This window comes from Mustela nigripes, chromosome 14, assembly GCF_022355385.1.
Source record: "Mustela nigripes isolate SB6536 chromosome 14, MUSNIG.SB6536, whole genome shotgun sequence".
NCBI lineage: Eukaryota > Metazoa > Chordata > Mammalia > Carnivora > Mustelidae > Mustela > Mustela nigripes.
In genome coordinates, this window is record NC_081570.1 from 19,002,325 (window position 1) to 19,025,037 (window position 22,713).

At 41.5% G+C, this 22,713-nt stretch overlaps 1 protein-coding gene across 2 annotated transcripts; it reads left to right on the plus strand.

The window, feature by feature from the left end:
* The first annotated feature begins 357 nt into the window (after positions 1–357).
* On the plus strand, positions 358–12,478 carry PDIK1L (PDLIM1 interacting kinase 1 like). Of its 2 annotated transcripts, none has more exons than XM_059376737.1 (3): positions 358–439; positions 2,847–3,148; positions 8,591–12,478. In XM_059376737.1, the coding sequence occupies exons 2-3, from the start codon at positions 2,864–2,866 to the stop codon at positions 9,329–9,331; spliced, it is 1,026 nt and encodes a 341-aa protein (XP_059232720.1). In that variant the 5' UTR covers positions 358–439; positions 2,847–2,863; the 3' UTR covers positions 9,332–12,478. The 2 variants fall into 2 exon arrangements, with proteins under 2 accessions (XP_059232720.1, XP_059232719.1); XM_059376736.1 differs by lacking the exon at positions 358–439 and adding an exon at positions 459–937.
* Positions 12,479–22,713: the final 10,235 nt, after the last annotated feature.

The following is a 22,713-nucleotide window of genomic DNA, read 5'->3' on the forward strand; positions in this document are numbered from 1 at the left end:
CCGCTGGGGCCACGGCCCCGCAGGGCCTGGGCGGGCGGCAGCGGCCAGGTGCGGGGGCCGCCGCGCCTTCCTCCCTGCGCCGGGCAGGGCGCCCCCGACTCCCGGCCGCTGCGGCCCGGGAACAATGAGGTGCCGGCTTCTTTAAGGGAGATACCACCGCGCCAGCGGGGCAGGGGACGGCGTCCTCCCAGATGATCGCACCCAGTCCCGCGCCGCCGCCGCCTGGGCAACTGCACCGTCCGCAAACATGGCTCAGTGACTCTGACAAAAGGTGCAGCCTCCCACCCGGCTGGGCGGACGCCAGGCCCCCCAGCTCGGACCGCGCCTCCCCGCGAACTAGCCGAAAAGCTCCGCGTCCTGCAGGTACCCCAAGCCCGATCCGAAGAAGATGCACCAGGCGTTCCGCCCCAGCGACCCCCGCACACCTGCCTGCAGCTCGGTAGGTGGGAAGGGGGGCGGGGAGGGAACGGGGAGGCCGCGCCGGGCGCGTGCACCCCCAGGCCCGGACCTGCTGCCGCAGACCGTCCCTGGAGCCCGCGGGCCGTGCGCGCCCGCTGCGGCTGGACGGTGACCGAGCTCTGGCGGGCAGCGGCCTCCCCGTTCCGGGGCCCGGCCACCCCTGCGGGGAGGGGCACTAGTGGTGCGCTCCAGAGCGCGCACACCTTCGGCGACTCCCGGCTACTGCGAGCGACGGGAGAGGGAGGAGGCTAGCGGAGGGCGAGGCGCGCGCCCAATAAGGAGGCGCTCGGCGTCCCGGCTCGCGCTACGGAAAGCCGGAGGGGGGCGGGGCCGCGCGGCGTAAGGGGGTGTGTCCGCGCGCACCACGGGGGCGCGCGCCGGTCTCTGACTGGAGGCCGCGGAGGCTGAGGCGCGAGCTGCCCGATAATGGCGGCCTGCAGAGCCCGTGAGAGGGAGAAGCGGCGGCGGCTACCCTGAGGTAAATATGGCCCTCAGACCTGGCACTGAGGCCCTGCTGCAGAGCCGAAGGCCTTGCATGCACTTCCTTCCCCGGGAGGCCTGTCACAGACCTGTCAGCGGAGTCATGCTAGGGAAGGCCCCGCGCTCCTCAGGCCTCCGGCCCGCACCCCTCAGGCCACCGGCCCCAGCTGCGGCCTCCTCTTCTGTCCCTGGTCTCCTCCCCAGGGCCTGGGCCTCATCCGCCAGCACCGAGGATTTGGGACAGCCGCAGGACTGGCTCCTCGGGGTGAAGGGCCTCGGGAGGATCCCCTCCGGGTTTCGTCTGGACGCCTCCGGGGAGGGGGAGGAGGTGGGCCTGATACTCGGCCAATGAGCGGGGCGCTGAGCGGCCGCGTCGGACGACACCTCTGCCCAGGACTGGCCCTTCCCCGGCCCGGCAGGTGTGTGGCCTGGCCCGCCGGTCGCCGGCCGCCGGCTCAGCGGGGCGCGCGCGAGGGCCCGGGAAGTGCTGGCCGGTCGCTTGGGTTTGCAGCCAGAGATTTCATAAACGCCCTCCCTCCGCCTGACGCGGGTGCTCTGTCGTGTGCGGGTATGGGACAGCTTGCAAGACAGGAGCCACTTTGAGGTAGATAGTAACTGGCGATCCACGGAGAGCAGGGAAGAGTGTCTGCTGTGGACCTGGAGCCAGGATTCCGTGGCAGGATGTCAGACACTAGGAATACAGTAGGAATGTGAAGGGGGCTTCCAGTAGAGGAAGTGGGACTAAGAAGTAATCTCAGAAGCTTTCATTTTCTTTACTAAATCTGTCCTATGGACTTAAAGTAGCTGTACCCAGTTTTTCAGGCTCAAGAGTCAGTAGCCTCTTGTTCCCCCTAAACTGTGCATTGGAAAGATTTCACAATCTCTTGCCCATTGTGGCAATCCACAAATAAGAATTTGTTCCTGAAGCTCATTAGAATCTTAACATTCTTTGGAGAATGAGGTGGCACACTTTAGACTTTCTTGATTCAATTCATGAGCATCCTCAGTGTAGGGCCTCTGCCTTTAAATCATTTATCAATTTGAATTTGAAAGAACACTGTCAGAGGACAGTTTTTAGTGGCAAAAATGGCCTACATCTAAATAGGTGTTGTTTAAATTTCACAACAGAAAGGTAACAATATTCTAAGTAGTTTGCTTTATTTTTAGAGGACCATTTTTCTCCACAGAGTTTATTTTCATTTATTTTGTGCAAGAAATGAGGAAATAACATAAACAAAATTAAAATAGGGACATACACAGTTTGTTTACTTTAAAAAAAAAAAAAAACCACATTTTGAATTCTATATGTAATCTGGTCTACTTTTAGTCCCTAAGCACAAGCCAGGTGTTTTTTGTTTTTGTTTTGACATTTTTATGAACTTTGTGTATGTCAGCTTTAAGGAGATGCTTGAGTTTCTTTTTTCATGACCAGTAAATAAGAATGATGAATTTTCTGGTTTATTTTTAACAGTAATATTTTGAAGCAGTTTGTATGGGCGGCAGTGTAGTGTAATAGTTATGGTTATGAATGTCAGAGGCAGATGGCCTGGTTTCAAACCCAGGTCCACCAGTAGCTCTTTTACCTTAGGCATGTTGCTTAAACTCTCTGTGCTTTAGTTTTCTTATCTATAAAATGACCATAATAGTATCCATTTCATAATATTGTTGTGAGGATTAAATGAATTTAATATTATGAAGTGCTTGGAACAGATCCTGATACATGGTAAGTACTACCAAAGGGTTAGCTGCTTTATTATTACTATTCAAATATTTAGATTTGCCCAAGTTATAACAAATATCTTTCAAGCACTGCAAACAGTGAGACAGATAATTAAATCATACATAAAAAGTTATACAGGCCAGTAAATATACTTAATTTCAACAGAGCACTTTGTTGATTTTTCCAGAAACTTTGACATTGAAGATGGTGAGTAGCCAGCCAAAGTACGATCTAATACGGGAGGTAGGCCGAGGCAGTTACGGTGTTGTGTATGAAGCAGTCATCAGAAAGACCTCTGCACGGGTGGCGGTGAAGAAAATTCGATGCCATGCACCTGAAAATGTTGAACTAGCCCTGCGTGAGTTCTGGGCACTAAGCAGTATCAAGAGCCAACATCCAAATGTGATTCACTTGGAGGAATGCATCCTACAAAAAGATGGGATGGTGCAAAAAATGTCCCACGGCTCTAACTCTTCCCTTTATTTACAGGTATGTGTGGTTGAATAGGAATAGATACAACTTGAACTTAGTATTGGTCAGCAAGAAGAGGAATAAATGAGTCAGATGAACTTCTACTTTTAAATGCAGGTGTTTATATAGTTAGGAGTAGATAAGGGTCTGCCAAGAACTGAATAGATGTTTGCTTTAAAACAGGGTTTTATTTAAACCTGTGATGCAAATACCTAAAAATAACATAAGCCACCTGTTATGCCATGGTACTTGCCAGTCTGCATGGGAATGGGGCAACATAGGAGCTAGAAAAGTGATCAAGATTAGAGTCTGATAAGTTCACTTATTTGAAATCAAGTTTTGGGGAACTAAAGCCAGAAGAAAAGGAAAAACTCCATCATCAATAGCAGCACCCATATAGGTAATTGGGCATTTCTTTATAAATCACTGATTTGAATATAAGCCTTTGCTGTTTTAGAGGGTTGTGTGGTTTCTTAACCATGCAACTCTAGTTATTTCTCATGAAGTATGTTGCATAGCCCTTGAATGTTATTAATAGAGCTAATAGCTAACATTGGGGTTCCAACTCAGTTCCACACTATGTGCTCAAAGTGTTTTAAAGGCAGTTGCTCAGAACAATCCTGTGAGGGTAGTACTGTTATCATTATTACAAATGAAGAAATTGAGGCTTAGAATAAATAATGAATTTATCCAAGTCACATACCCAGCAAGTGGCAGGATTGGTAACTGAATGTAGGAGACTATCTGACTGCTAAAACTTGTGTCCCTTTAACTTCCAAATTACTCTTGCCTTCAAATTACTTTTTTTGTAGACCTGGGGAAAGCATTAACATAGGAAAACAGAAAATGTTTATTTGTTTGTTTATTTGGTTGGTTGGTTGGTTGGTTGGCTGGCTTCTAGTATAGATCAAAATCTCTAGTAGGCCTGTATTTGCTAAAGAGAAAAGATACTTAAGACATAGCTAGTTAAAGGCCAGAGAAAAATTTAAATCCAGTCATTCTTGGAAAAGGAAACGAACTTCCCATGAGTATGTCTAAATTCAGAATTTTAACCATCAGGGTACAGAAGTATGATTTTAAAACAACAAAAACTGTTGGACCAGGAACAAGGAAGAAAACAAACATTGATCTGTTTAATTAGAAGCTTGCAACTTTCATTATATTGTGAACAAATATCAATCTTGAGAACCTAATTCATATTGAGAATCTAATTCATATTGCAGTTTAGCATGCTATATCCTGAAGTTTTACCTCTTAAGACAGTAATTGTAAAGCACAACTATTTAGCCTCTATTCCATTTATTTACTTTTCTAAAAGTGCTTAGTATGTAAGTTGCACTGATAGAAAATACTGGAAACATTCTTACCACACTCCCTCTTAAAAGTGGATAGAACTTTGGGGCGCCTGGGTGGCTCAGTGGGTTGAGCCGCTGCCTTCGGCTCGGGTCATGATCTCAGGGTCCTGGGATCGAGTCCCGCGTCGGGCTCTCTGCTCAGCGGGGAGCCTGCTTCCTCCTCTCTCTGCCTGCCTCTCTGCCTACTTGTGATCTCTCTCTGTCAAATAAATAAATAAAATCTTAAAAAAAAAAAAAAGTGGATAGAACTTTGATGAACTTTGCCATTGAACTGATCTACAAATACAAAGACATTTAAATATATGACTTAGTGCTAATGGTATCCTTGAGTCCAGATCAAGCAACCTTTATAGTATTAGGTGGTCATTCAAGCCTTTAAGAGGTAAAGTATTGGGGCACCCGGCTGGCTGAGTCAGTAGAGCATGTGCCTCTTGATCTTGGGGTTGTAAGTTTGAGCCCCATGTTAGGTGTAGAGATTACTTTAAAAAATAATAAAAATAATAAGATGTAAAGTACTTCCAGCCTTGACTCAATGATTTTTTTTTAAAAATCTAAAACACCTTTTTATTTAGTACTCCCTTTTATCTTTTAAAGGCTAATGGGGGGGTGCCTGGGTAGTGCAGTGGGTTAAAGCCTCTGCCTTTGGCTCAAGTCATGATCCCAGTGTCCTGGGATCAAGCCCCACATCTGGCTGTCTGCTCAGCAGGGAGCCAACTTCCCCCACCCCACCTGTCCTGCCTCTCTGCCTACTTGTGATCTCTGTCTGTCACAAAAATAAAAATAAAAATATTTTAAAATAAATAAAGGCTGATAGGCCTGTGTTTAACTTGTAGCACTTTTGCTAGCTCTATGATCTTGGCTAAATAACTCATCTCTTCCAGCATCGATATCTTCAGATGTAAAACAGTAATAATAATTTTACCTTCCATGGAAGTTGTCAAAATTAGAAATGATACAGTAAAATACTTGGCATATAGGAAGTACTCAGTAATATGTAACTCTGTTAAAAGCTCTATTAAAATTGTCTTTTCTGTGGATTTATTAACAAGACATTGATCAACACACTTAGCAAGTGCCTTCTCTAAATTTACATCTGGTAAAAACAGTTAAATCTGTAGCATGACCACAGAGTCCCTATGCATGGCTTTCTCCATTCTCTACACAAGTTTTTGTTTTTCTCCATGTTCTTCTAGATATTTTCCTTGTTCTGATGATTAAGTCAGTTCGTAATAGCTAAAAAACTTAGCTAGAAGAAAATGTAAAGCAAATTAACTAACAGAGGATACATTCTCAACATAGGAACTTGGTGTCAATCTGTATGACTTGTAATCAGTGTCATGAATGAGAGATACAGAATGATATAAGAGCATATGAGAGAGAACCTGACATAACCTAGGGTTCAGGAATTATGAGTTGTTTCAACTGAAAATTAAAGGGTAAAGAGGAGTTAGCCATGTGAGTGAGAAAACTTGCCAGCCAGAAAGAACTGTACATACAGATGTTTTGAAGCAAAAAGTACAAAGCATTCTAAGAATTGAAAGAATATAGTAAGACTGTACCATGCCAGCAGAGTTGTTTTACATGAAACTAGAAAGGTCAGCAGGGTCAGAAGATCCCATAGCCCATGTTCAAGACCTTAGACTGTATCCTGAGAGAACAGGGAAACTGTTGAAGGACTTTAGGCAAGAGAACCAATGACTCTACATCCTTTACACATGGAAATAAGTGGATTGGGCTCTCTCAACGAGCATCCCTCAAACTATAGCCCTCAGGCAATTTTTTATTTGGCCCAGATGCTAAAAATAGTTTTGACATTTTTAAAGAGTTGTTTAAGGAAAAGAAAGAAGAATATGGAACAGAAACCTTATGTGACTTGTCAAGCCTAAAATATTTACTGTCTCACCTTACTCTAAACCATTCTTTGAATGCTGGGACTTTGTGTTGCTCAAAGTTACTTAGAAATTTGCTTTTGAGAGTAAGACAGAAGAAGAGAGAAAATGAAGGAAGAGTAATGACACTGATCTTTAATCTCAGCATATTTAGTAACAGTGCACCTGGTAAATAATTGTGTGATCTGTACCTTTCTAGTCTTTCATTTTCTGGCTCACTGGCAAACACGCAACAAAGAAAATGCGAGCAGAAGACATCTGCAGACGGTTGCAATTACAGCTGTTTGCCATTGGGGGAGATGGTTTGAAAGGTGTTTTTTGCTTCTGCCATCCAAATGACAAGAGGAAGTACTAGTACACTTAAATGTAAACTTGCAGTTCATTCTTCAACAACTCTTCAGCTTCCCTACTGAGTTTCTATTCAGTGGGTCTGAAAAGGCACCATGGGACAAATGCTTTCAAACTATTGTATGCTATATTTTACAATGGTAGTTCATATTCGGTGAAGTAATCAATATTCTTGAATTTCAGGTTATAGAATTATAATTTGATAATGATAACAAATAAAATAGCAACTATTCTAGGTTTTCAGCTTGAGGCAAAGAAATATACAAACTCTGAGGTGCCTGGGTGGTTCATTTGGTTAAGCATCTGCCTTTGACTCAGATTCTGGAGTACTGGGACCAAGCCCCACATGGGGTTCCCTGCTCAGCGGGTAGTCTGCTTCTCCCTCTCCCTCAGCCATTCTCTCTCTCTCTCACTGTCTCTCAAATGAATAAAAAAAATCTTAAAAAAAAAAAAAAGAAATATACAAACTCATATTTGAATTTTTATATCAAAACGTAAATATGTTTTTTTTATAAATTGGTTTTTAGAAGCCATATAGTGATAGAGATAGACAGTATATTTGCAATCTGCCTGTAGAAGTTTATGAAGTAATAATGGCAGTCTTTATCAGTGACTACAGGAAGGTTTGATTTCCTTTTTTTTTTTAAGATTTTATTTATTTATTTGTCAGAGAGAGAGGACAGGCAGGCAGAGTGGCAGCAAGGAGCCTGATATGGGACTTGATCCCAAGACACTGGGATCATGACCTGAACCAAAGGCAGCTGCTTAACCAACTGAGCCACCCAGGTGTCCCTCCTTTTTTTTTTTTTTTTTCCTTTTAAAGATTTTATTTGACAGAGGGAGAGACAGCAACAGAGGGAACACAACACAAGCAGGGGGAGTGAGAGAGGGAAAAGCAGGCTTTTCAGAGAGCCCAAAGCAGGGCTCGATCCCAGGACCCTGGGATCATGACCAGAGCCAAAGGTGGATGCTTAACGACTGAGCCACTCAGGCGCTGCAAGGCTTTTATTTCCCTAACAACTAGTGTTCCTGATCATTTCTCTTCTAATTTTACAGATTGCATAATGTTAATAGTGTATGTCCAATGAACAAGAAATATATTTCAGGCAGTTTAATTGAATAGAGCTTCCTAATTGATGTTTATACCTCAGCTGGCAATCTCCCAGGTCTACTAGCTGCTGAAAAGTCAATTTTTTTACGAAGCTATTGTGTAGGTAGATAAAGTTCAGCTCCATTAACTCATGCAGAAAATGTATAGCCAGTTGGATACTTTTAAAAATAAAATGTTTGTTTGTTTATGACTTAGTAAGCTTTATGCCCAGTGTAGGGACTTAAACTCATGACTCTGAGATCAGGAATCCCATGCTCTACCAGCTGAGCCAGCTAGGTGCCCCTAAAGCTTTTTATTTTTATTTTTATTTATTTATTTATTTTTAAAAGATTTTATTTATTTATTCGACAGAGAGATTACAAATAGGCAGAGTGGCAGGGAGAGAGGCAGGGAAAGCAGGCTCCCCGCTGAGCAGAGAGCCCAATGCAGGGCTCAATCCCAGGACCCCGGGATCATGACCTGAGCCGAAGGCAGAGACTTTAACCTACTGAGCCACCCAGGTGCCCCCTAAAGCTATTTTAAAATAACTTTTTACCTCCTGACTTAGAGATTTGGTATGCATTCATTAGGAGCAGTTTGAAGTACTGAAATTTAAAATAAAATGCACATATGAGAGCATTGACCAAATAAAACATTCATGAAATTTCCACTTAAAATTGGGAGTCCAACTTATTAATCAGTTACTTATTCTTTTTCTGTAGCTGAATTGTATAAACTGTGCAGATGACTGTAATCTGTTTTTTTCCCCCTCTTGTAGCTTGTAGAGACTTCATTAAAAGGAGAAATTGCCTTTGATCCCAGAAGCGCCTATTACTTGTGGTTTGTGATGGATTTTTGTGACGGCGGAGATATGAATGAATATCTATTGTCCAGGAAACCCAATCGTAAAACTAACACCAGCTTTATGCTTCAGCTGAGCAGTGCTCTGGCTTTCTTGCATAAAAACCAGATCATTCACCGAGATCTTAAGCCTGATAATATCCTGATTTCACAAAGTAGGTTGGATACCAGTGACTTGGAACCCACACTGAAAGTGGCTGATTTTGGTCTCAGTAAAGTTTGTTCAGCCTCTGGGCAGAATCCAGAAGAACCTGTCAGTGTAAACAAGTGTTTCCTTTCCACAGCCTGTGGAACAGATTTCTACATGGCTCCTGAAGTGTGGGAGGGACATTACACAGCAAAAGCGGACATCTTCGCTCTGGGGATTATCATCTGGGCAATGCTGGAAAGGATCACGTTCATCGACACAGAGACAAAGAAGGAACTCTTGGGGAGTTATGTAAAACAAGGAACTGAGATTGTGCCTGTTGGAGAGGCGCTTCTGGAAAATCCCAAAATGGAACTTCTCATTCCTGTGAAGAAAAAATCTATGAATGGGCGGATGAAACAACTGATTAAAGAAATGCTGGCTGCAAACCCTCAGGATCGTCCAGATGCTTTTGAACTAGAACTCAGATTAGTACAAATTGCATTTAAAGATAGCAGCTGGGAAACGTGACACATACATTGTTTGCAAATATCTTGGATGATATGCTGCTTATGTTTTAACAGTGATGCAACAACATAATGTGGCTGAAAAGAATATAAAAAGCTAAACTCCACCTTTTAAGGGTTTAGATTTTATTGTGGGGTGTTTTTTTTCCTCATTTTTGTTAAGTCCAAGCTGGCCATTTTGTTAGTATGTTTTAAATGTGTATTACCAATGTGGGTGTACATTTTTAAAAATGATCATTGGTAGAAGTTTGGCAGGAAAATTCTCTAAGAGCCAAGAAGAGAAGAAAGTCCAGTTCTCTGGAAATAAGTCTCAAGTATTTTAGACATTCCTTGTCAGTATTAGGAATTTCCATGGAAGAAGAGGTTTGCATGCTGGCAATGCAACCTTTGAAGCTTTGTAAAGGAAACATATATGTATATATTTATGTATATGTAAGTATGTGAATGTGTGCATTTTGCATTCCATATGAAGAAAATGCCACTTCTGTTTAAATTATTTGATGTAGGTTTGGGTTTTTGAGATTTGCTGGTGAAATCAGTGATGAAAAATAAAAGAACCTTCCCTCATCTTCCTACCCTGCCCCTCCCTCTAATGAAATCATACTACACTTTTTATTTTTGTAATATTATATGGCTTTTTTTAAGGCATCATTTTGGAGGGTCTAAAGTTATCCAATTAAGCATAAAATTAAGTGATCCAAAGCTGCTGAAGTATGTTTGAGCTCTCCAGTGCCCTATAGCTGCAGGAGTCGAAGTAGCCATGCAATCATGTGGTAACAGGTTGGCAAGGACCTTGATGATTCAGTCGTACCTTCTTTAGGTAACCAAGCATTCAATTAACCAATTAAACCATTGCACTGGAACATGTCTGCACTTGAGCATCTGCAATCTGATACAGATCTGAACACAGGATTCCTCTGTTTCTGAAAACTTTGCAATATATGAACTCTACTACTTGATATAGTAAGTTTTGATTTCAAGACTGTCTAAGCCTCAGCATAAAGTTGAAGAAATCAAATGAGCTCTACCCTCACATTGCCTGTCCTGATACGGTCTCTTGTTTAATCACTGGAATTCCTTTCATTTTGGCACTAATGCTGTTTTCTCTTGCCTAATTTAACACAGTAATGATAGTGATATGGTTGTGTTAAATGTTGATCACCTTTTTCTGAAGTGGGAGATGATACCTATACAGCGTGGTAAATGGATGAAATATTGTGGCATCCACTATATCTTTCAAGTAGAAACTTGCAAGTTACCGATTTTATACAATCATTTGGTATGGTCTATGTCAAAAACCAATAGACTGTTACTCTAATTGAAGTTAGTTTGATTTTTAACCCTAGATGGTTGTCTCCAATTTGTTTTCCTATAAATGCAGATAATTAAAATCTAAGAAAGTTTTGCTAAAACAGAATATTAGCCTTTAAGGTTAGATAGACTTTAAGGCCATTGTATCTAGGTTAGTCTTTATAAAGCACTAGAATCTTTGGTCAAAGTAAAAAAAAATATATATATATATAAGAATACCAAAATTATTAATAGTTGCATAGTCTCCTCAGCTTTTTTTTCTGAGTTTTTTTGTTTGTTTGTTTGTTTTTTTAATTAAAGCATAGTTGACACCCAGTGTGTCTCCTCCTCAGCTTTTTCGAACTTCCATAACTTTTGGAATTTTGCTATCATATTTTCCTTACTTAAAATATATTTGAGAACTTGAGAAGGTGAAAAAGCACAAAGAATTAGAGTATGTAAAATTTCTGAATTCTGCATTCATTGGCCTGGAAGTTTAAAATTTGGAATGAAAGGTTTTACTGAGATAAAACCTTCTATTTTCTTCTTAAATAAAACCTTTTAAAATTAAAAAAATCGTATACTTTGAACATCACTTTCAAGCTAATAAATACAAGATTTTGTTGGAAATGAGAGGTGGAAATACACTGGAACCTCATGATAATTGACCCTGTGGATCTCCAAATTACTGTAACACAGATCTGGCCAAGGAGATTGAGTTACTGGAAGTGGGAAGAATCATCATGTTGCATCAGTAAATGGCATTTCAGCAGAGATTCATGGTGATTCGGTGGTAGTGGGCCAGTGCTTCGTTTGCTCTTCAAATATCTATGTGCTTGGAGCCCCCGTTTCCTAAGTACATAGTTTTTGGTCTTGCCTCATTTAAAATAGCTAACGATTATCATTTATTTTGAAAGATTTCACCTGTGAAGTGATTTCTTTCTTTCATTGGCAGCAAAGGTATGAGGGGATCAGGAAGTTTCTCTTGGAATTTTCTCAAGTCCTTAAATTCTAAAATAGTCTATGATACCAAGCAAAAGGATAGTAAATTCTTTGTCTTTGTTTTTTTTTTCAATCAGGAGGTATTTATTCAGTACCTACTGTGAGCTCAGCACTAAAGGTCCGGTGGTAAAATGACAGTTTAAAAAAATGGCCTACAGCCACAGGCCTTTTCCAGCCAGGAGTAAGAAATAAAAGAAGGTTGATGATACTTGGAAATTCCTAGATATTTATTTGCTAGAGGAAAAATGAAAGCAAAAATTTGTGCACAGTGCCTTGCCCATAATAGGTACTCAATAAACAATTATTCCTCAGAGTCTCTTGCCATGGTTTATAGTGTTTTATGAAATTTGTCTTAATTGAAGAAAAGACCAAATATTTCAAATAAGCTTATAGGCAGCTGTGGCCAGTTAAAATATGGGGTTGTACAGTTAGTTCCTAGAATGTTATTTTGCACTAGTTGTCACTTAGAAAGACGGGGTTCCTGTAGATTTTTGGTGCTAAGGGATACTTTGTCATTATGATGAAGTAAGTGTTAAGTGTCAGATAAATAGCACACTGAATAGTTCTTTCTGCTGGTCTGTTTTTCCTCTTTGTTGTTGTTGTTGTTGTTGTTTTTAATTGTAAAATGTTTATCAATCAAACTATTGTAGCAGCTACAAAATAATTCACCAGCATGACAAAATGGTCAAAAAATAAGTCATCAGCACTTCAAAAATGAAAGCAACTTTTGAGATTTTCTTTTAAAATTGTCAAATATATTTTATGAAGAATTTATAAAAAGGGGAAATGATTGTAATTTATTGTTCATGACTGTTTTTTTTTTTTTTAAATAAAGTGAGTTTCAACAAAAAAAACCCTACCCTGAAAATATTATATTGTTGATTTGGTGGCTCTGTCTAGTTCTGTACTGTTTTACTTCCGGAACATAATATATAGAGGGTATAAAATTTGAAACAATATCATTTTCATTCAGCCTTATTAAGTGAAACTTTCTGTAATAGAAGCTATTGCTGAGGAAAAGATTATTGAAATTTAGGAATTTCTTTCAGCATTTCAAGTTCTCCAATTTTATTTTAAGAATTTATTTATGTCAGAGAGAGAACACACAGGCAGGGGGAGAGCAGCAGTCAGAGGGAGAAGCTCCCTGCTGAGCCAGGAGCCTGATGCCAGACTAAGTCCTAGGACTCTGGGATCATGACCTGAGCTGAAGGCAGATGCTTCACTGACTGAGCCACCCAGGCGTCTCTCAAGTTCTCCAGTTTTAATGCTTTCTTTCTGTTTTTGTCAGAAGAACTTGTATTGCCTAAAATAAATGATTTTTTTCATTAACCCTTCTATATCATTAAGATGAAGATTTATCCCAGACTCAGAATGAAATATGGTAAATGTGCCAGGAAGAGGTATTATTTCAAGCTATAACTTGAAAGCATGGTTTCCTTTCTATAAAGTCAGCTGGCCTACTTTTTTCTTTTATAGCTTTTATTATAGATGCCTTCTTCAGAATAAACAAAGTACTGAAGACACAGTGCACTTACTGGTCCAAAGGAGCAGCAGAGGGAAAGATGGGAGACAGAAAACATTAATGCTACATGTGATCTAGTGACAAATAGGAAAGCAGGCATCAGGAATTGTGGCTGCTTCTGACTGGCACCTTGTCCTGGCATAGCCTTTGTAGACAGGCAAATCTGGCTTTCTATTTAGTGATTAATTTTTTTTCATTGCATCTTAAACTATAAATATTTGCATTTACTAGCTTTTTTGTAATCCTTGGCAGTTTACAAAGAACATTCACTGGTTTTTATGTGTCTTCTTAATGGGTTTTACTTAAAACAAGGACTGGTTTCTTGATGAAATGAATAGTAATACACCAGTTAGGGTGGTAATGGTGTAAGGGTTTTAGAACCTAATCTCAGACTCCAGTTGGAGTTTCCTCTAACAACAAAGCTTTATCTTCCTCACTGAAGGACTGACCTCTGGTTGTTTTGGTCTTTTCTTTAAATTCAAACGTTGCTCTCCTAGTCAACCAATCATAGACGTCCTGTGAAATGCAGTGTAATGACAGACAGTTGGTTTGTGGTTAGATAATAACTCCTACTTGAGAAAACCTTCCCGCCACACCTCTTGAGGGCTCAGGGCTGTCCTGCGTCTCTTAAAGGCAGTACTTTCTCTTTTGCAATGATTTCTCATTGGTTAGAAGGGAATTGTTTGAAAAAAAAAAAAAAGATGTCTTTGACTTCGCTCTTTCACTTCCTGCTCATTCCTGGTATTTCAAGCTTAGCTTGTTCTGAACAGAAGTTAGGCAACTTGGTATTACTGAAGGCATCATGGCCTAGCAGCTAAAGGATAGGTTTGCTATAGTAGATCTATTTAACGCTAGCTTTTGCAAATACCTGCCTAATTAATATGTGGCATTGGGCAAGTCCCTTCATTCTGAGCCTTAGTTTTCGTATCTGTAAAATGGAGATGATACATTGGATGATGATATGTACTTTTCAGAATTTTTCTCAGGGTCAGAGATAATGTAGGTAAAGTGCCTGGCATAATACCTGGCACATTCAGTTCTCAAATGGTAGCCATTGTTGTTAATTGTGTTCTGATATTGATAATATGTTGAATGAATGAATGGTCTCTCAATGAGCCAGGCTTAGTAGCTTTCATTTTTCTCCCCTTTGGGAGAATCTGATGAAGACATTAACATCCTCTCCCTCAGGAAAATGTCTGCCTGTGATTTCAGGGGAAACGGGATGATGGGTATATTCATAGGTTTCATACATATATAAGAATTCACCACAGTACTTAAATTTAGGTACTTTATTTTACATCAGTTATACTTCAGTAAAGTCATTTAAATTTTTTAAAAACTGATCCTTAGGATCCATCTCATATTAATAAAATGAGAGTTTCAGTAGGAAGGGTACTCACATTAGTATTTTTTAAGTATTGGCGATTCTAATGTGAAAATGGTAAAATATTACAATTGAAACAGTACAGGTCAGACTGTAGGATAGGCAAAAAGTCATAGTGTAGTAGTATTTTTTAGATTTGCTTACCTTCTAACAACCAATAGCACAGACCCGTTTCAGCACCCCACCCCAAACTCAAGTCCCTATCTTCATTTTTCAGACTGTTTCTGAGAAACAGAAGACATAATGCATTAAATCATTATCAGGTATGTTATTGTAGGACTGGGCTTCTTAAGCAGGAATCTAACAAGGGAATCCAGCCTTGTCAGTGGACCCACTAGAATTATAAGTAAAATTTTATATGAATATGACCTCAACCCTTCTGCTCTAATCATATCAATACAGTGGGTCTTCTAGTATTTCAAAGGAATCAGTGCCTGTGGCCTACAGTGGGCTGCGGAGAAGAAAATGTTCTTTGAGGATAAATTACATGATTATCTGGGTTCACTTTAGGCCGACTCCCGTCCTTAGAAAAGAAACTTCGTCACTTTAGGATTTCTTTTAGGGACATAGGACCAAAAGAGTCCAATGGGGTGGTAATTAATTACCACCAGCACTAGCTAGTTAAGAGCCCTTCCAGTTCTAAGATGCAATGAGTCAATTCGACATGGAAAATTACTAATGGAAAGGATTATGAGACTTACAAAGGAAGGGTCACACATCCCTGGCCCTTGGTTGAGAAAACAAAACACACAATGTGTCACTATAAATTTCCTCAAAGACACCAAGACATAAGAACCACCACATTCCTTCATCCTTCTTGAACAACCATGATTAGAGAGAACTTCTCTAGAATCATCCACCAGACCTGTAGAAAGTCCTCTGGTCTTAACTCTGTCCACTGAGACGCTTACTGACTAAATCCCTAGGCCAGCCCTACGCAAACACCGAGGCCTTAGGCCTATTCCTTCCCGTCAGAAATCTCTCTGCCATGGGTCACTATTGGAGCTCAATTCTTACAGAAATCAGCAATACACCGTCCATCCCTTCAGTCTCGGGAGACCCCACCTTTGCCGAGGTGGGTCGGGTTGCTGGTCCTCCTGTCCATTTCATTGCCCTTGAGACTTTAAAAGCAAAGTACTTTTCTCTCCATTGGGACAAGTGAAGCCCTAAGCCTCCAGCATAGAAAGCACTATTGCCCTCTTCAAATGGCAATTGAAAAATTGCTTTTCAAGAAATTTGCACCACTGGGCTGCCTGGGTGGCTCAGTGGGTTAAGCCTCTGCCTTCGGCTCATGTCATGATCCCAGGGTCCTAGGATCGAGCCCCACCTCGGGCTCTCTGCTTGGCGGGGAGCCTGCTTCCCTTCCTCTCTCTGCCTGCCTCTCTGCCTGCTTGTGATCTCTCTCTCTCTGTCAAATATATAAATAAAATCTTTAAAAAAAAAAAAGAAAAGAAAAAGAAAAGAAATTAGCACCACTGTGTGCCTGGGACTTTTTAAGATACTTTTTAAAACTATTGAAACTAGTGTGTTAAATAGCTGGAGTTTAAATAAAAATGTGAAACTACAAAAAAAAAAAAGTGACAATGTTTGGTTTCCAAAAAATAATAGCAGAACTATTTTATTTACAAGAATCCTCTCCTAGTTGACCACTGAACTGGAGGATGCAAATAATGACCCACTCTGCAGGGGAGAAGAGTAAAACCACCTCAAACATATCTGCAGTCCCTGGGTGCCCCTCTCTGCTCTGAATGCTTTCCGTGCATTGACTCACAGAATCCAAACAACCCTGCAAAGTACTTAACACTCTTCACCATTTACAGGTAAAGAAACAGAGGCACCAGGAGGGAAGATAACCCACCCTTGGTCTACAGTTTGCTCAGGATCTGAACCCAGGCTATGAGAGCCCATTATCTTAGTCACTGCTTCGCACTGCACAGAGCCAAGCCACGAACTGAAGAGAGATCATGCAGATGCCCGGAAGGGCTATTTCGGGGAATGCATGTCAGGACACAGAGTGCACGAAGACAGAGGGATCGGAATACAAAGGGTCTTGGAAGACAGGCAGAGGAATGGGAACTTGGGATCAAGGCTAAAAAACGAATGTGTCTTTTTGTTCCAGCATCTGCTCTCAGTATTATAACAAACACAGATTCTTCATCTAGAATCCATGGACAGATTTCGTAGGATATCAAGCCCCCTGCAATTTTAGTATATTGGTATCAATGTACATGTTTTTGGAAGAGGATCTAAAGCTTTCCTTGGATTCTCAAGGGGTCCATGTCTTCCACCAAAGTTTAAGAACCCGTGGAGGGTAAAAACCAATGACTAAGTCCCTGTTCAGTCATATAGTTGGTGCAACCTTGGGCAGAACTCGGAGCCTATGTTTCTTCATCTGTAAAATAGAGATAGTAATGTCTACTTCTCTGCAGTAAATACGGGAGTGTTGAATCACTATATTGTACACCGGAAACTAATATAACACCGTATGTGAACTACACCGGAATTAAAATAAAATAAGGTAAAATAATGATACCTACCTCCCTGGGTAGTTGTGAGTGTTAAATGATATCATTATAAATAATAATATACACAGTCATACCATATAAAACTCATAATATTAAAATGTATAAAAAGACTATTAAATGTCATAAAAAAATAGGAGTTGTGATCATGAAACCTATGTTTTAAACTTTTTCCCAACAATATGGTGAATCAGAGACCTAAGGGACCCTCCTGATGAAAAAAATTAAAATGTTGCATAAAGAAAGTTTTTTTTTTTTTTAATTCTTTTTTACTATGCTGCTAGAGCTGCCATGAAAGTTAGGAGAGTGCCAAGCCCCAAAATGAAGTAGAGAGGAAAGTAAATACCCAAATTGTTCTTAACCCTCAGGGAGCCTGCCAATGCCTGGACACCATAACATCCTCCTTCCCTGTCTGCATAGGACATAGGATACAGAGAATTCCCAGGGCCTTTCCCACGGATAGGAGACCTCAAAGGATAATAACCACAGCACAAGGGCTGATACGAGACAAACACTGGCACCCAGAAGGGAGGACAGTTAAAACTTGCTTGTATCACCTTTGGCCCTGGGAAAAGGGGGAAATAAAATTTCCTTTAAGAATTCATAATTTGGGGACGCCTGGGTGGCTCAGTTGGTTAAGCAGCTGCCTTCGGCTCAGGTCATGATCCCAGCGTCCTGGGATCGAGTCCCACATCGGGCTCCTTGCTCAGCAGGGAGCCTGCTTCTCCCTCTGCCTCTGCCTGCCATTCTGTCTGCCTGTGCTTGCTCTCTCCCCCTCTCTCTCTCTGATAAATAAATAAAATTTAAAAAAAAAAAAAGAATTCATAATTTGGGGCGCCTGGGTGGCTCAGTGGGTTAAGCCGCTGCCTTCGGCTCAGGTCATGATCTCAGGGTCCAAGGATCGAGTCCCGCATCGGGCTCTCTGCTCTGCAGGGAGCCTGCTTCCTCCTCTCCCTCTCTCTGCCTGCTTGTGATCTCTGTCTGTCAAATAAATAAATAAAATCTTAAAAAAAAAAAAGAATTCATAATTTGGGGGGTGCCTGGGTGGCTCAGTGGGTTAAAGCCTTCGGATCTCAGGGTCTTGGGATCAAGCCCCACATCAAGCTCTCTGTTCAGCGGGGAGCCTGCTTCCCCCTCTCTCTCTCTGCCTGCCTCTCTGCTTACTTGTGATCGCTGTCAAATAAATAATTTTAAAAATCTTTTTTAAAAAAAAGAATTCATAATTTGCAGGGCACCTAGGTGGGTCAGTCAGTGAAGCTCTGCCTTTAGCTGGGTCATGATCCCAGGGTCCTGGTATCGAGCCCCGCATTGGTCTCCCTGCTCAGTGGGGAGCCTGCTTTTCCTTCTGCTGCTCCCCCAGCTTGCTCCTCTCTGTCAAATAAATGAATAAAATCATTAAAAAAAATTTTTTTTAAAGATTTGTTCATTTATTTGATAGAATGAGTGTGCATGAGCAGGGGGTAGAACAGAAGGGGAGAGAGAGGAAGAGAACCTTAAGCAGATTCCCCTGTTAATTTTTTAAAAAATTAAGAGAGGGAAAAAGTACAAAACTACAAATATACATTCCAAGATGAGAAACATAAATAAAAATAAATTAATCTCAATGAATGAGTTTAGAGATAAGGATGCCAGGCCAAATAAAAGAACAAAATCCAGGTGCCTGGGTGGCTCAGTGAGTTAAGCCTCTACCTTTGGCTCAAGTCATGATCTCAAGGTCCTGGGATCGAGTCCCGCATCGGGTTCTCTGCTCGGCGGGGAGCCTGCTTCCTCCTCTCTCTTTCTGCCTGCCTCTCTACCTACTTGTGCCCTCTCCCTGTCAAATAAATAAATAAAATCTTAAAAAAAAAAATCCAATGATGTTCTGTTTACTAAAGGCAGATCTGAACATCAGAACACAGGCCGACAATGTTGGGGAAGAGAAATACTAGGCTAAAGAAATAAATAAAAGCGATAGGCAAAAAGCGTCACTAGAGATAAAGAGGGTCATTATATAATGACGAAGTTCAGTTCAGCAGAGGGGGAGAAAGAGAACATATCTAAACTGGTATGCATCTAATACCATAGCCTCAAAATGCCACGGAGAGAACTGGACAAAGCCACCGTCCCCTCATGGGCTTTATTAACACACCAATCTTAGTAACTGATAGGCCAATAAACAAACAAAAATTCTGTAAGAACATGGGAGATTTGAACCGTATCCTTAATAAACTCTCCATGGTCCAGTGATCTGCTTGTCTATCCCCTACTGTCAGTACTTCATGGTCGCAATTACTGCAGAATTAAACCAATTACAAGGCAGCTTGTACACCTCCCAGGGCATAGAGCAGGTACCCAGGAGATGTCAAAGACAGCCGCACCAGAAACTGAGTATGTGACTTTACTAAGTGTAGCCGCTTCACTCTGTGAGCCCGTTACCTCTTCTAAAAAGCGGCTATATAATAAATTATCTTTTCAAGTTGCTTTGTAAATGAGAATAATATATGTGAAGATACTTCACAAACTGCAGGAGAAAATATAAATGAAGGAATTACTGCTCTTACCGGTTCACTGGTATTGCAAAGCACCATGCATCAGGGTAAGTAACCATCGGAGTGGGCAGCAGGGAGACAGCAGCGCTGAGGTCGTCCGGGGAGAGCAGAGTAATGCCAGGCAGCGGCGTGGACCCTGGGGCTGTTGGAGCTCAGACGGCAGAGTCCGTAGGTGAACGTGAATGGGGAAGGGCGTAGGTGAACGTGAATGGGGAAGGCTTCTTGAAGGGTGAAGCCTGCCCTCTGGTGGATACGCCTGGAATACTTTGCTCCAGTGCAAGGGGCCCTGTGCGCGTTTCAGAGAAACCTCTCAGCAGTCTGAGCCTGTACATCCCCTGGACTGAACCGCTGTGCTTCCTCTAGACATTGGAGGGTAGAGTGGATAATTTGGAAACAAAACGCTCACTGTGGCCTTTGGCTCAGTGCCAAGCTTGCCTAATCTCAGAGGCTCATTGGGAGGCAGTCTCTAAGAAGTAAGCAACTGACCACATATGCCGTAGAGCGGGCTTGGTCTAGGCTCCTAACTATCAGTCTCTTCCTGATCGCTAAGGCTGGCAGGCTTGGCCTCCTTACCTACGGCTGGAACCACAGGAGGCCGAGGGGAGCAGACCACAAAGGTCTAGGCCCTTTATGGGAAAAAGATTTAATCCCACTCTATAGGGAAGGCATTTAAAAATTATCAAGGCTCTAGAACTAGCGGGTGCTTAACATTCGTTTGCAGAGCAAATGTTGAAGGGAAGACGTGGGAAAAGGTGTCTAAGACTCAGTAAGTAGAAAGCTGCGTTGGAGAAGCAGCTCAGAAGCCCCCTTCAGGTTGTGGGGAAGATAGACCCATAACCAGTAAGCAAATTAAAGCAGTCATCAAAAATCTCCCAACAAGGGCGTCTGGGTGGCTCAGTGGGTTAAGCCACTGCCTTCGGCTCAGGTCATGATCTCAGGGTCCTGGGATCGAGTCCCGCATCGGGCTCTCTGCAGCAGAGAGCCTGCTTCCCTCTCTCTCTCTGCCTGCCTCTCCATTTACTTGTGATTTCTCTCTGTCAAATAAATAAATAAAATCTTAAAAAAAAAAAAAAAATCTCCCAACAAACAAGAGCCCAGAGCCACATGGTTTCCCAGAGGAATTCTACCAAACATTTGAAGAAGAATTAATACATTTAAAGAAGAATTAATACCTATTCTTTTGAAACTGTTCCAAAAAAATAGAAATGGAAGGAAAACTTCCAAACTCATTTTATGAGGCCAGCATTACCTTGATCCCAAACCAGACAAAGACCCCATCAAAAAGGAGAATTTCAGACCAGTGTCCCTGATGAACACGGATGCAAAAATTCTCACCAAAATACTAGTCAGTAGAATCCAACAGGACATTAAAAGGATAATTCACCATGATCAAGTGGGATTTATTCCTGGGATGCTAGGTTGGTTCAACACTAGCAAATCAATCAATTGATACAATACATTAATAAAAGGAAGAACAAGAACCATATGATACTCTCAATAGATGCTGAAAAAGCATTTGAAAAGTACAGCATCCTTTCTTGATCAAAAGTGTAGTGATAGCATCCTTTCTTCATCTTCACAGTGTAGTGATAGAGGGTATATCCCTCAACATCATCAAAGCCATCTATGAAAAACCCACAGCGAATCTCATTCTCAGTGGGGAAAAACAGAGAGCTTTTCCTTAAGGTCAGGAACATGGCAGGGATGTCCACTATCACCACTGCTATTCTACATAGTGCTAGAAGTCCTAACCTCAGCAGTTAGACAACAAAAAGAAATAAAGGACATCTGAATCAGCAAAGAAGAAGTCAAACTCTCACTCTATGCAGATGATATGATACTTTATGTGGAAAACCCAAGAGACTCCACCCCAAAGCTGCTAGAACCCATACAGGAATTTAGTAAAGTGTCAGGATATAAAATCAATGCACAGAAATCAGTTCCATTTCTACACATCAACAAGAAGACAGAAGAAAGAGAAATTGAGGAGTCGATCCCATTTATAATTGCACCCCAAACCATAAGATACCTAGGAATAAATCTAATCAAAGAGGCAAAGAATCTGTACTCAGAAAACTATAGAACACTCATGAAAAAAACTGAGGAAGACAGAAAGAAATGGAAAACATTCCACACTCATGGATTGGAAAAACAAATTTTTTTTAAGATTTTATTTATTTATTTATTTATTCATTCATCAGAGAGAGAGAGAGAGAGAGAGAGCACAAGCAGGCAGAGTGGCAGGCAGAGGCAGAGAGAGAAGCAGGCTCCCCACCAAGCAAGGAGCCCAATGCAAGGCTTGATCCCAGGACCCCAGGATCATTACCTGAGCCAAAGGCAGCAGCTTAACGGACTGAGCCACCCAGCCACCCTAGGAAGAACAAATATTGTGAAAATGTCTATGTTACCTAGAGCAATTTACATATTTAATGCAATCCCTATCAAAATACCATCAATTTTGGGGTGCCTGGGTGGCTCAGTGGGCTAGGCCTCTGCCTTCAGCTCAGGTCATGATCTCAGGGCCCTGGGATTAAGACTGGCATCAGGCTCTCTGCTCAGCAGGGAGCCTGTTCCCCCCCTCCCCCTCTGCCTGCCTCTCTGCCTACTTGTGCTCTCTCTGTCTGTCAAATAAATAGATAATTTTTTTTAAATACCATCAACATTTTTCAAAGAAATAGAACAAATAATCCTAAAATCTATATGGAACCAGAGAAGACCCCGAATAGCCAGAGGAATGTTGAAAAAGAAAACCAAAGTTGGTGGCATCACAATTCCAGACTTCAAGCTCTATTACAGTGCTGTAATCATCAAGACAGTATGGTACTGGCACAAAAACAGACACATAGATCAATGGAACAGAATAGAGAGCCCAGAAATGGACCCTCAACTCTCTGGTCAACTAATCTTCAACAAAGCAGGAAAGAATGTGCAATGGGGGAAAAAAAAAAAAAACAGTCTCTTCAATAAACGGTTGCTGGGAAAATTAGACATCCACATGCAGAAGAATGAAAATGGACCTTTTCCTTACACCAGACATAAAAATAGACTCAAAATGGATGAAAGACCTAAATGTGAGATAGGAATCCATCATCTTTGAGGAGAAAGGCAGCAACCTTTTCCACCTCAGCTGCAGCAACT

Coding starts and splice junctions, on each gene's coding strand:
- PDIK1L (XM_059376737.1), top strand. CDS start 2,864: ATGGTGAGTAGCCAGCCAAAGTACGATCTAATACGGGAGGTAGGCCGA. Junction 3,149..8,590: donor ACTCTTCCCTTTATTTACAG/GTATGTGTGGTT, acceptor CCCCTCTTGTAG/CTTGTAGAGACTTCATTAAA.